General features: G+C 37.9%; 1 protein-coding gene across 1 annotated transcript in view; it reads right to left on the reverse strand.

The window, feature by feature from the left end:
• The window catches only part of CLNK (cytokine dependent hematopoietic cell linker), a 135,131-nt gene that overhangs the window by 13,094 nt on the left and 107,744 nt on the right, over positions 1-14,293 (reverse strand). Inside the window, exons 12-15 of the mRNA XM_045550640.1 lie at positions 14,202-14,220; positions 11,960-12,041; positions 8,256-8,296; positions 2,603-2,736 (exon numbers count right to left, since the gene is read on the reverse strand). Coding sequence (XP_045406596.1) covers positions 2,603-2,736; positions 8,256-8,296; positions 11,960-12,041; positions 14,202-14,220 — 276 coding nt within the window. The remainder of the gene's footprint in view (positions 1-2,602; positions 2,737-8,255; positions 8,297-11,959; positions 12,042-14,201; positions 14,221-14,293) is intronic.

A 14,293-nucleotide genomic window follows, 5' to 3' on the forward strand; every position in this document is an offset into this window, starting at 1 on the left:
TCTGAAGCCTCATGTCCTGCTGCCTGTCTTAGGACATGGGTCTGGTCAGCCAGATTGGTTACTGTTCTCTGGACACACACAGCTTCAGGGATTGGCGAGAACTAGCCCTGTTGCCTGGAATTCCTCCTGGTCCTCACCCTCTCTGCCTATCCAGGTTGGCCATTCTTTTCCACCAAGATTGGAATCAAAAGTCACTTCTTAACTGAGTTCTCCTTTGTAATAAACTCTGCCACCTAGTCCCCACACTCAGGAGAGAGTTGGCGCTGGGAGGGTCTAGTGGCAGGACCAGTTCTGCTTTGCTCCAGCAAAGCCATGTGCCAGGCTCTGGGGACAAAGGGAGCCTCGGAGCCTCATCACCCCTCTGAAGCGTGAGCTCTCTCAGCTTCGAGTGGTCTGCTGCTTCTGGGGACCCTCTTGGTCAGTCCACAGGCTTGACAGAGCTCAGTCATGGTGTGCTTCATCTGCTCTGGTTTTATTTATTTGTTCAAGTTGGAAGATGCTTAGTGATTTGATAGTCTTGTGTTTCTCCAGATGTGGTCATGAAGGATGGCTGGTGAGTTTAGGTGATGCTCAAGAACAGTATTACCTAACTCTACATCCCTCAGGAGGAGGGAGAAATATTCCCCTTTCTGTTCTTTTTCTGACCCTGTGAATAATTCAAAAGGAAGATTTCATTTTGGTGCTAATTTGTCCTTAGTATTTCTCTGACATTTCTAATCTCTCCTTTAACAGAAGAACAGTTCTTATTATGCTGAGAACCATTAGCAGATGATGGGTCCTGCTACAATTTAATAGCATAGTGTTGTTTGTGTTGCGATGACTTTTCAAAAAAAATTCTTGTAAAATATGCATAAGATTCATCACTTTAACCATTTTTAGGGGTACAATTCAGTGGCATTAAGTACATACATAGTGCTTTGCCACTGTCTATCTCCAAAACTTTTTTATCATCCCAAACTGAAATGCCGTACCCATTAAATGATAACTTTTCGTTACTTGCAACTCCTCTCCCAGCCCCTGGTTACCATCATTCCACATTCTGTCTCTATGAATTTGCTTATCCTAAGTACCATATACAAGTGGAATCATCATTATATTTGTCTTTCTGTGTCTGACATTTTACTTAGCATAATGTTTTCAAGGTTCATTGATATTGTAGCATGGGTCAGAATTTTATTCCTTTTTAGAGCTGAGTAATATTCCATCATGTGTGTGTGTGAAACATTTTGTTTTTCCATTCACATAACATTTTGTTTAATCTTTCATCTGTTAATGGACATTTGGCTTCTTTCCACCTTTGGCTATCAGAAATAATGCTATTATGAACATAAGTGTACAAATAGCTGTTTGAGTCCCCTGCTTTCAGTTCTTTTGGGCATATACTCAGGAGTAGAATGCTGCAATTGCTTTTAAGGTTACTGTCTAAGTAGGGTATGTAGTAATACTGTTTTGCTTAAATTTAGAGTAATGATGCAAAGTGAAAACACAGAGTATTAAGTAAATATTATTACTGATAGTACATGGTTATGTTAAAAATCAAATAGTTGAAATCAGGGAAATCCTGACCTTGCCCAAGCATCTCTCATACCTATGAAGAATCCCAGGCTCTGGGGAGGGGCCTGGCCTCGGTAGACATCCAGTTAGAACCAAGGAATCCCAGTGCTTATGGAGAAGGTGACGGAGCAGAAGGAAGTACACAGCAAGGGGCAATAAAAGAACTATGTGCAGATTTCCTAGGATCTAATTTAAGAGTTTGAGACCCCTTTTAGAATGAGGTAGGAATTAGTAAAGTTATAGGGACAAAAAAAAGACCTTTAAGATACTGTAGGAATTATGAGGAATTGACCAGAGATGTCCTATACAGTCTGCTTCTGCTTGAAAATCTTCTCAAGCTCTGTGGCAGGACACTGAGTAAATGGTACAATATGGGATGGGGACCCAGGAGCAGCACATCCTCCAGTGCTTCCTAGTTGAAGACTTTGAAAAGTATTATAATGTCCCAAGGTGATGGTGGGAAGAGCACACAAGCTACAGTGAAAGCTTAATCCCTTCACCATAGGGTAAGGTAAGTGCAAAATGGTCCAAGATCAAATGATTCAAGGGATTGAGCATATTTTAGAAAAATATCGAAAAATAGATGAATGACAAACAAGAACATTTGCATCTCTCCCCTCTCTATGTCTCCCTGGGGCAGGGAACTTGACCTCTAGCACATTGTCTGGCACATAATGACTGCTCAATTAATGGTTGTTGGACTGTTAACTGAAATGAGTATGCAATACATGGATCTTTTGTTAGGAAAAGGATTGCAACATGTAAATCCTAGTTAATCCCCCATGGGATTATTGAACAGCCAGTAAATATAAAACACAAGTCAAAAAACCACTGAAAATCTGGAGATATGTAAGTTAAAGAACCTAGTAAAAGCAATATAATACATTGTACAACAAAATACTTTTAAAAATATTAAAACTCAATAATATATAGCCAGAGGGAAAAAATTAAAGACAAACATAAATAATCTCCTTTTGGGCATTATTCAGTAAAGCTCTATTTAGATGCTAAGTGCATGTAGAACGACTTGTCAGAGAGTGTGTTTTACCTTTTCATCAGACCTTGCAGGGAGAGGTTTTCTCCAGCTTGTGTTTTTATAGAATGGCGTATTTTCGGGAGAACCATAGCTGGCTGGAGACTGGCATCTCTGAGGAGAATAGGACTGCATGCTTCCTTTATGATCTGCGAAGAGTAAATTTACATTTAAATATGGTTTCTTTACTAACTCAGATTGTCTGCAGACAACATGGAGCTAGGGCCCATCCCTCCTGCCTCTCCTTGTGGGTCTACACTGCATCAACTCACTCAGTGACTACAGTCCTGTCTGATGGTTCTCTGGCTTCAGCTTTTGTCCTTTCCCCTGTCTTTCTACAGGGTACCCAGAGGAATCTTTTAAAACTATAATTTTTACTATGCTACCCTGGCTGGTAAAATTCCTTCTGTGATTTGCTTTCCACCTGGAAGAAAATCTAAACATTTTCCTTCTTTTCATAAGCCTCTGAACGGCCTATCTCTTCTTATTTCTCCTTCCTCATCCTCATCACTCCCCCGTTGTCCACTTGAGTCTGGCTGCAGTGAACTCTGTTCGGTTTCTTAAACATGCTGAGCTCGTTCCTTACTAGGAAACATTTTTTTGTTTGTTTTTTAACTTGAAGGAATAATTTTTTTTTTTTTATAAAAATGAAACATCATCTTTTTAACCTGAAAGAATGACAGACAAACTATCGTTATTCAGACTTGGATATTTGGCAGATATTAAAAATGAATAAAGTGAGCCTGTTACTTTATGGGAAACAAAGGGCAGTATTTGTTGCCAGTCATAAAATTAGACTTTGCATGTGCAAAGTGGAATTTGGGAAAGGTTGTATCTGTCACTGTGACACAGCAAAATTTCAACAGTTAGACCTTTCTGATGAAATAGGTGGTATTACTTGAAAAGGTGATTTAAAAAATATATATAATAATGTATGTTAACATTGGAAGATGTATCATGTTTGTGAACCATTATTTTCCAAGTGAACCAGTGCATGATGCTAGAAAATCATGCCTGGGCAGAAGATAAATTCAAGTGCAAGGTAGACCAATGGATTTTAAAGTAACAGACTACAAAAGTTCATTGATAAAGTTTTGATTTCACATGGCACCAAGCTTTAAGATACACCACTTGTCAAATTTTGATGTGGTATTTTCTCTATATACTTCAATCAAAATAACATAATTCCATTGCAGGTCCTTCCAGTAAATGGAGTGAGAATTGTAAGGAGGAATACCAAGCAAGGGATTTGGAAATACATTGGTAATTTTAAGCAAGGATTAACCATTTAAAAAACTCATAAAACCTTGAGGGTATAAAGACAATATGTAAATAAAATGTTGGAGAAAAATACCATGTAAAGTGGGAGAGAGGTGATCAGTGTGAAGACTGAATTATAAGCTTCGTAGCCATAATTCAGTTGGAAAAATATAACCAAATATAACCAAAGTTATAGTCCCAGTTAGGAGCTTAACAAGAACTTTGACAGGATGGGCTACTTTTGACCCACTAAATTTTTGAGAAGAAATACTAAATAAAACAGTAGCAAATATTTACATGCAGTTACCATAACATTTGGATTATAACTGTATTTATTCTGCTTCTTGTCACCAAGGAAACAAATTTCTCTCTAAGTTTACTAAGAAAAACAAACCATATTCCTGAGATGTTGAAAGTTTTATTTTAATGGTACCAAGGATTGTAGCTTTTAATGTTGAGCCTAAGAATGTTTGTTATAAGAGTTTATGTGTATCAAAATATTTGTTGCAGAAAGCTGTTTGATCACTTAAAGTTTAAATTACATTTATCATGGTAAGTTAATTTCACCCACCAATTTAGGACCCTAAAAATAGGAATAAAGCTAGAGATATCCTTTCTTTTAAAATTTTATTTTATATGTAAAGAAGCTTAATTTTCAAACACAATGATGAATCCATACCATCAGAAGTAAAGCATTCTAAGTTTTTTATATTGTTTGGAAAGAAGATAGTAACTTTGGGTTTTTAAAATTCAAGCAAGCTTTTGTTTAAAATGTTTAGGGTGATCAAAGGAAGAATAATATTGGAATGTATAACTTCTAAGAAAGAGAAAGAAAGGAGAATAAAGAAGAGATAAATCCAATATATGACAGAAACAGAAACAAAAAAGTCAATACAAAACAGGGCAAGCAGGAGACACAAAAAATGTCAGAACAGATCTAAAAATATTAGTAAGTCACAATAAATATCAAAAGTGCAAACTTAGTATTTAAAGATCAAATGTAGGTTGTTTTAATTCCAGTTATATACTAATTGCACATCTAAAATCTAATAACACAACAAACTCATAAGTGAATGGATGGAGAATTGTACCCTAGGCAAATCCTAACCGAGAGAAGGCTAACAGACTTATACTAATATAAAATAGAATATAATTAAAAACTTTGTTTTAAATTATAGTGAAACAGTAGGTGGAGACTTTGTTATTCAAATGGCCATAAATAACTTTTCAACATGGATTGAAGCAATAAGAACATACTTGAGAGGAGAAAATAACCATTATCAGCATTTCCTATCACTTAGACTGTGTTGCATCCATAATCATGTTCAGTGATTATGAATTTTTCGTGATATTGTGGCAACTGATTTATTATTTTTTAACTCTGAGTGCCTTGTTTGAATATTTAAAAAGTCTTACTTGAAAAAAAAGAGCAATTGGAAACAATTATGCATTTTAGTCTATTCAGAGAATAAGTTAAATAAAACAAAACAAAGAAACAAAAAGAACAACTTTGCCAAGTAATTTTTCCCTGCAGGCCTGAGTTGATCTTTGTTGAATGAATCAATGAATGAATGAAATTCTGAGCATGTAACCCACTATAAGTATTTAATTGATTTTTTTGTAAAATAATGGAAGCAGCTAATCTTTGGAAAGTTTTTCTCACATAAAACATTGCATTTGAGTTTTATAACCCATAGGACTCTCCTATTTGGAGAATGGAGGGGTCATAGAAATGAAGATACAAGGTAAGTGGAAGAACATTGGGAATAGCATAGCATAGGCAGTCAATAAAATTTGAGGCAGCGTAGCCTAATAAAAAAGACATGGATTGAAAAATCATACTGATATCAATAATTACTAATATTTTAAAATTCTTATGTACATAAAGCTCTTAGTACAATGCCCGGCCCGTACCTGTTACTCTATAAATGCCAGCTGTGAGTGTTGTTTATTTATTAGAGAAATGCAGCTCTAGACCTTTATGTTGTAACTTATAATACAGAATTTTATTTTAAGCAAATATACCATAAATTTTTATTAGAAAATTTTAATTTGCCCTTACACACAATTAAAAAAAACAATTTTATAAGAAATAAAGCCATATATTTTAAATAAAATGAAATCATTAGTGGAAAAAAACCTAAAAACAAACAAAAAAGAAAATAAATCATCCATAATCCCAATTTAGAGAATGATAGTGTTACTGTTTTGGAGTATAAGCAAGCCTTTCTGGACACTCTTCCAACACATCAAAATATTTTTTTGCCCTGAGATTTACTTGCTTGGGATCCTAATAGTTTAGCTTGAATTCATTTACTAAAGAATTGAGCCATATTTGTTTATCCATCAGTAACTGAACTAATAAGAATAATTGAACTTTTCCAAAATTCTTTTCTTATTTGTAGAATAAGTATAATAATATCTACATCTGCAGAGGTGTAGATTTCACTATTCTGCACGAATGCCCACACCTGAAGCATTCAAGTTGTTTAATAAAACCAGTAAGCTTTGGAGAGCCTACTACACTAAGAATTCTAGGAGAGTAGTGATTGTATATTATACTTAATATCGCCAAGTACTGGTGATCCAGAGATGAATTTTTACCTAGTTGAGTGAATATATCAGTTCAGTAAGTTGATGGGGAAGCATCTCAGGAGCTTAAATACTGGTTAGTAGACGGGTGTCTCTATTCTGGGTTCTTCTAGCCCAGCCTGATTTTGGGTACAGACCATGTGCTTTGGTGGATGTTTGTTTACTGAAAGAGGAATTAATGGAGGCCAAAACATTTCTTCATCCATCCCAGACCTCTTTAATCAAACTTGCTTCTTCTGAGATGAGTGGAAAACAATCTAAACGACCCCAGTACAAATGATATTCTCACAACCTTAAGATGTTTGACTGGACTTATATCTGGAAGGTTGTCCCCATCACTAACACTTCTGTTCTATTCTTCAATTGCTCTTTATTTTTTACTTGTGCATGATTTTGTTTTTCAGGTTAAGACTCTGGATTCCTCTCTAAGCTATGATTCTGCTTCCCCATCCCTGCAACATATTTTCAGAACCTCATAAGTAGTGCCCTTTCTGGATCTGTTTAGCTCCGTTTCATCTTTGTCCACCCGGATCTGACCTTTAGGACTCCTATTCCTGACATTTGGCGCCTAGAGTTTGAGTCCATTGGATTAATCACAGCCCTCTTTGGGCACCTTTTAAGTAAAGGAACTCTCTCTTGGGAAACACCTATTAGCAATGTGTACGTTAGGGGAATGAGTTTATCAGATTAGTTTTCCAAACTAAGGCCTAAATGGCACATGGCAGAAATGAAATGAAGTCATGATGGAAGCCAGGGAGAAAACCCTGGCAACTGAGGTCAATTAGATAGAGAGAAGAAAAGGGAATGCAGAAAAGAAGGAAGGATATTAAAATGTAACAGTTGCCTAGTATGTGCCAAGCAGAGGGCTGTGTGTGTGTGTGTATGTGTAATATTAATACATGAGTTAATATTGTTTTAATTTTATGAGTAGGAGAGGGTAAAACCCAAAGTATTAGCTTGCTCAAGGTGACCCTATTGTAGGGAGAGAGGCAGAATTGGGGTGAAGATCAGCAGAGCCTTCACCCTTTCCTGTGCACCCCATGGGCTTTGCTTCCATCAGCCCCAAACCCTCTTTCCTGGCTCAACAGAGAGAGATTACATTATTTTACCTGAACACAGAATCTCTATGGTGTATAGAGCAAAGAAAGAAAGACAAACAGACATTACAGACCTAGTTTGGGCAAAATAACAGTAATAGAATCCAAATGCACGCTAATAGTTATATGACACTCTATTTATATAGTGCTTTAGATATCACCACAGATGTGGTATCCTTCTGATTTTTATCTTTACAAAGGGGTCAGTTTTATTTTCTCCATTTCTCAGATATTTCTTAAGATAAATTTATTATATACCTAGTGGATTGGGGAAAACTAAAAGTTTGTCAAAAACAACTGTTGGAGAGGATGGGGAGGAAGGGGAGCTTATAAACAGCTGGTGAAACTAATTGAAACGTCTACTTAGGAAAACACATCTAGGGCAGTTGAAGAGATGCAGATCCTAAGACACAGCAATTTCACTCTTACAAAGAGATATTATCATATTGTGTCCATGCGAAGACATCTGCATTAGTGTTCAGGGCATAATGATGTTCTGTGAGGAAAAAACTGGAAACCACCTAAGCGATCTTATTTAATTATGGATTAAAATTACATCATATTAACAAAATGGAACACTATCAAGGAACATGAGCTAATTACATCCACACACATCAGCTCAGTGACTCGGGTTCATGAAAGTTAAGTCACAGCACAGGAATATCATAGTATGACGTCTTACCTGCTTATTTTATAATTCTTACATAACATGCTCTTACCTCTGCTTTGCACACCGGGGTTTCTCATTATGAATGAAGAGCTGGAAAGAAATGTTAGAATTGAAAGAATGTTAGTATTTCCCTTGGTGGTAAAATTCCACTTAGAGGCAAGGTCAATGATAGTGGCCTGAAGTCACATTTATAAAGCACTTTATATGTTACTGGATATTCTAGAAGAATCATTTGCTTTGTAAGGCAGTAGGAGGGTGATGCTTTTCCTTTCTCAAGACTGGCAAATATTAGATATGGAACAAGTTGACTGATCCATGCAAGTTCTTCTCATGTCATTTCAGTGAGCACATATACATGACTTTTTACTTTTTGGAGCCATGAGTTTAAACTTGCCTTGTTGGTGCAGTCACTATAGAAAACAATATTTTGCTGGTTGGGGGTTCATAGTCTGTAGAAACTGTTTACCAACTGAGAGCCAACCATAATGTGGAAGAAGAGTATAGAAATCATTTTATTCCTTTTTGAAATATCAGTGGGGTAAGAAAACCATGTGGATTATTGTGAAAAATCCATAAAGAAAAAGGGATTATGAAAATGTAAGACAAACAAAATAACAATATGGGTGTTTAAACACACCAAAAATAATGTTACTGAGACTGTTCATCAATGGCTTTACTTTACTTAATATTTAGCTCTAAAGTTTTCTGGTTCATTTTTATGTTGTGGTCAACATCCATATAAATTCCAGGTGCTACCACAGTTAAATCTAATTACATGGGGCATGCTTTGTACCAAGAATTGTCCTATTGACTATAGCCTCTGGGTCAATTAAATGAAACCTGACTCTTTTCTAGCACTGATGAAATCTACTGAGTATATATCTGGTTTTTGTTATCTCCACAAAGGCCTGAGATCTTACAGCATGCTCTGTAGGTAAAAATGCTAGCAGTTCATCCAACCACCACACTGGGCTGTCATCACCAGTCATCACTAATCAGACTTCTACTGACATTCAAGCTTTGACTCTGTTAAAACCAGAATTGCTTTATTAGAAGTCAGTGTACAATGTGTTAAATATCTGGGGAAAAAAAGAATAGTAAAATTTCTCTGCCCTAATTTTTTCAGAATTTTTTAGAAGATATTGAAGTAATAGAAATATCCTCTGAGAATATTCTAGAAGTATATAGTTTATAAGAACAGAAGCAGAAAAAAAAGCAAAAACAAAAACCTAAAACTAAAAATGATGATTCATTTAACAAACATGTACTGAGCACTTACTAGGGACATGGTGTGTTTTGGGAAATATAAAATGAAGAAGACATGGCCTTTGCCTTAATGGAGCTTAGTTTATGGAGGTAAGACATCCGGTACCATAATCATAATGTAGGGTAAATGCCATGGTACAGATGAGCACAAAACAGAAGGTTCTGTGGTAGTAAAAGGACATTTAAACTAGACAAAATTGCTTTGGGTCTCAGGAAAGGCTTCCTTGGAAAAATGCTCACTAAGCCTACCCCTGAAGGACTAACAGGAGTGAGAGAATGTTCCAGGCACTCTCAGAAGGAACAGTATGTGCAAAGGCTCAAAGGCAAGAAAATATGGCCTATTCTGCAAGAGACCAGAACGTCATTCCTTATGGATGAAAGGTAGGGTGTAGAGACGGTCGGTGTTGTTAGAAGGCTACTGTAATAGTTCAGGCAAAAGTTAATGGTGGCTGGTCTATGCTGGGAGCTGGAGAAATGAGGAAGAAATGGATACATTCAAGATGTGTTTTGGAGGTAGAATTTTGGGATTTGGAAATGGATTGGATAGGAAGAGTGAGGATGGGAAAGAGAGCTTACCATTTCCTGAGGTGAGGAAATTTATAGGAAGATATTGTTGGTTTGGGAATGAGAATAGAAATGAAGTGTTCAGTTTTGAACATTTTGAGTTTGTGTTGCCTGGGATCTATCTAAAGAAAACTGCCTCATGGGTAATTAGATGTATAGGTCTGGAGCCAAGGAAGCTGGTTTGGGCAGAAGACAGAGATTTGGGAGTTATCAACATAGGGTTGACATTTGACACCAGGGATGCATGTGACTCTGCAGGCCTTACTGATAGAAAAGAGGACGTCAGGTGAACTCTGAGGAACACCACCATTTAGAGGTCAGTTTGGGAAAACTCCAAGATGAGGACTTAGTGGCAGCAGCTGGTTAAGATGGGAAGAAAAATCAGGAGACTTTGTTTGTTTAATTTATTGAACAGACAGAAGCAGCCAAAACCACATTAAACAACGACTACAGATACGAATCCAACTGGAGAGCTCATTATTTTTTCACTACAGTATGATAGTCTTTTTTTCCCCCTTTTAAGAAAGAGTATTATATTGTGGTAGGAGGAAGGGTTTTTTTTTAATCAGTTTGGGACCTAAACAGCGAAAAGCCTAATAAGAGTTATGAAACCATAGTCCTAATACCCACAGGCCAGGGAGTGGGAGCAAAGTAACTGAAGGTGCACACAAGGACAAGGGAAGCCAATGAGGGAGGGGAAACCTGGGGCATGGTCGTGCCCCAGATGCACAGGGCCTGGCGACAGCAACGAGAGCTGACTTTTACTGGGCTCTTGCAACATGCCTGACTCTGCCCCAAGTTTCCCATGTAAGATAGTGAAGTCGCCCAAATCACATAGTTCACTAGCAATGAAGACAGGCTGTCTGACTTCAGTGGATCTCACCTAACCACTCTTCTATTCTGCCACAAACATGGTATGTTCCCAGATTAAATATTTATTGAATAAATAAAAGGCAGCATTTTAGCCATGGACAGGCACCCAGGGATAGTCAGGATTCATGGGCTGAGTTTTTAGAATCAAGTCATTATAGGCAGCATGGGCAGCTGAAAAGTGCCTGGGATTTGAGATTGGGCTTGACTTCAAGTATGAAGGGACTCAGTCTTTCTGGACCTCAGCTTTTTCTACTCAGGAATGGATAAGAACTGCTTCTGGCTTCATTGTGGTTTTAAGCTGGGGTCTGACAGATGGCTAGGAGTTTTCCAGGTGGGGATAGGAGTAAGTATGGGGCAGTGTTAGAGGCAGGGGAATGGTGTGGGCAGATGCCATTAGTAAGTGATACTGCGGCAGCTGGAAGGCGTCTGATGAAGCTGCAGTGCAGAAAGGGAGGAGAGAGCAGCTTGAACTGCGGTGGGAGCCCCTGGTCAGAGTGAGACCATGAGGACCTTCCAGCACTCATACTGAAGGCCCTGGATTTTTTTTAAGGAAGCCACTACTAATTTGCAATGACCTTGGTCAATGAATCACCTGCCTGAGTCTTACTCAACTCTTCAGTTGGGTTGACAGTTGTCACAATAACCTGGTCAGGCAAGTATTTAATCAGTTAATAGCACTTTCAATACCTGGTCCTCTATCCATAAAGTGCTGTTCAAAAGTAATAATAAACTTTGGTGTGGTCATCAAATGAGAATAGCTAGAAACAACCAACTTTCCTCCAGATTGACTGGCATCTATTTTAATTAATTCTATCTAGTGAATATTCAATCCTTAAAATCCCCCAAACTTCTATAACACTCAATCACTTATAATTTCAGAATGAACAGCATAATTAAATTAAATAACAGCTGTGAATCACAAGTTTCTTGTGGGCCTCATCATTGGGCATCAGAAAAAAAGGCCAAAGATTTTCTTAGTGGTCATTATTTGAGGCAGCACATGACCTGACCCTAAACCTAGGTCTTGACGAGGGATTCCTGGCTCCTTACCTGGTAATGGCAAGTGGAATTTCTTGAGTATTTTGGTTTTGTGACAGATGAGATGATTCAGGCTTTATCTGGTGATGAAGAACTGTGTGAAACAGTGACATAATTTGGTCAGATTGCAAAATAAAAATGAACGAGAACCATTTAAAGCCTGTTGGAATGACTATACTTTCATCCAAGTTATCTCTGATTATTAGGAAGGGGCTGTTGGTGGTCAGTGGAAACTATAACCTGTATATTCTACAACTCTACTGGCTTCTGAGAATAAGTTTTCCCTGAGGCTATGGAATTTGCTTTGGATATTTACAACCTAGAAAATATCATTGAACTTCTCAGAAGTACAGAATATTATTAATACATTGGAAGGTATCTTAGGGGTTATTCTAGACCAGTTAACTTAAAAGACTTTTAGCTTCATTCTCATTCATTCGTTCATTCATTTATATCATTCCACAAATATTTACTGAACATCTGCTATGAGACAGGTACTCTGCCAGAATCTGGGATACAGTGGAGAAGAAGACAGGCATGGTTCTTACATTCTAATGAAAGGAGACAGAAAATAAGCATGCAAGTAGATCAATAAGAGCATTTCAGACAGTATAAAGTGATATAAAGAAAACAAAGTGCTACTTTGGATTACAGAGTGACTCTGTGTGTGGTTCAGGAAGACCTGTCAGAGAGGGCACCTCAGGAGTAAGTCACACCATAGACCTGTTCTGGATGACGCAGGGAAAGAGGATGCTCAATGTTGTATTCTCGTGCTCCTCCATGACAGAGCAGGTTCTGATGTATGCCAGAAGTCCCCACCTGGTTACAACTAGGGATACATTTTCTCAATTTTTTCCCCAAATCATCAAGTTTTGAAAAGTTCTGCCAACCATACAAACTGGGGTTATTTAGTAATTCCATACACCATTGATGTTACTGCTTTTTTTCCTTTTCACCATAGATAGATTTTAACCAGCCACCCAGAATTACCAAGGGCACATGATAATACTATGATATGAAGTCCCATAAAACACTCTGCCATTTGTGGCTGTAAGTAATAAAGCTAAGAATAAATGCAGACACTGACATGTCTTAATTTTGGTTGTTATTCTGTGCTTTGTCCAAGGTTGATCATGAACCTTTGAATGAAGGACTGTGATTACTTGAAATGTGAGTCAGTGACTGGTCCATTAATCACGCAGCCCATAAAATTATTTCATGTCATCAACAGCTACCCAGGACACCTGCCCCCCTTGAGCTGAATGTTGTTGTGTTGATAATACTGGAAGCCCTGATGCAACAACACCTGGACGTTTTAGTTAGGCTGTGAAGCCTTATTGTGGGAAAGGGCATGGTTTTCATTAGATTTCACAATTATTTTTAAACTTGACAACAAACACCCACAACTCCATCAGTGACCCTTGGGGAATCCACAAACATAGGTCAAGCCCTTTTTCAAGTTTAACTTCCTCAATATACAGAGAAGAGTCGACTTGAGATCCACAGAGGAAATGCAACTTGACCCAACCACACGGTAAGTTGGTGGCAAACCTCTGAAATCCTAACCCAGCGTTGCTTTGTTGACCTATGCTGTCTCTTGTGAACTCTTTGGGCCATGCCGCAGGCCCTCTGGCCTTGGACATAATTCTTCATTCTAAGCAAAGGGAGAGCAGTGTTTCAAAGGTGAGCATGAAGGGACTACCTGCTTAACATCCTGCCATTTAGGATGTGAGTGAGTGTTACATTGCATGCTCCACAATGACACCAACACTGTACAAGTGTGTGTGTGCATGTGTGTGTATGAAAGAGGCATGTATGTGTGAGCATGGGTGACACCAGAGGCAGAGGGACACCAAGCACTTCCCTGGAGGAGGGGGCCAGCAATGTCTTTCCAAAGTGGCAGAGAGTGACAGTATGACTACTTTTGGTCAGCAGTAGCATGTGGGTAAAGAAAGACCTCTTGCCCACCCCTGATTTAAATTATCCTGTTTAGACTAGAGAACTCTTGAACAGACTGTGAGGTCCTGGATCCGTCTGGATCACATCATCTCTCTCTCTCTCTCTCTCTCTCTCTCTCTCTCACACACACACACACACACACACACACGCGCACACACACACACACACACACACACCCTCATACATCCTAGGCTTCAAAACAATCAACCTTTTAAATAATGACTAGCACTTTAGATCTAGAAACAGAACTTATTTTAATAGTATTAGGGTAAGAAAACAAATGTAAATAATTCACCTTTTTCTGCTCCAAGGACCTGTATTAAATTAAAAAAAATAATGTTGAATGACTCCTGGTGATAGAGAATTAAATGTAATATCATGTGTGTT

The sequence above is a fragment of the Lemur catta genome, chromosome 4 (assembly GCF_020740605.2).
Source record: "Lemur catta isolate mLemCat1 chromosome 4, mLemCat1.pri, whole genome shotgun sequence".
NCBI lineage: Eukaryota > Metazoa > Chordata > Mammalia > Primates > Lemuridae > Lemur > Lemur catta.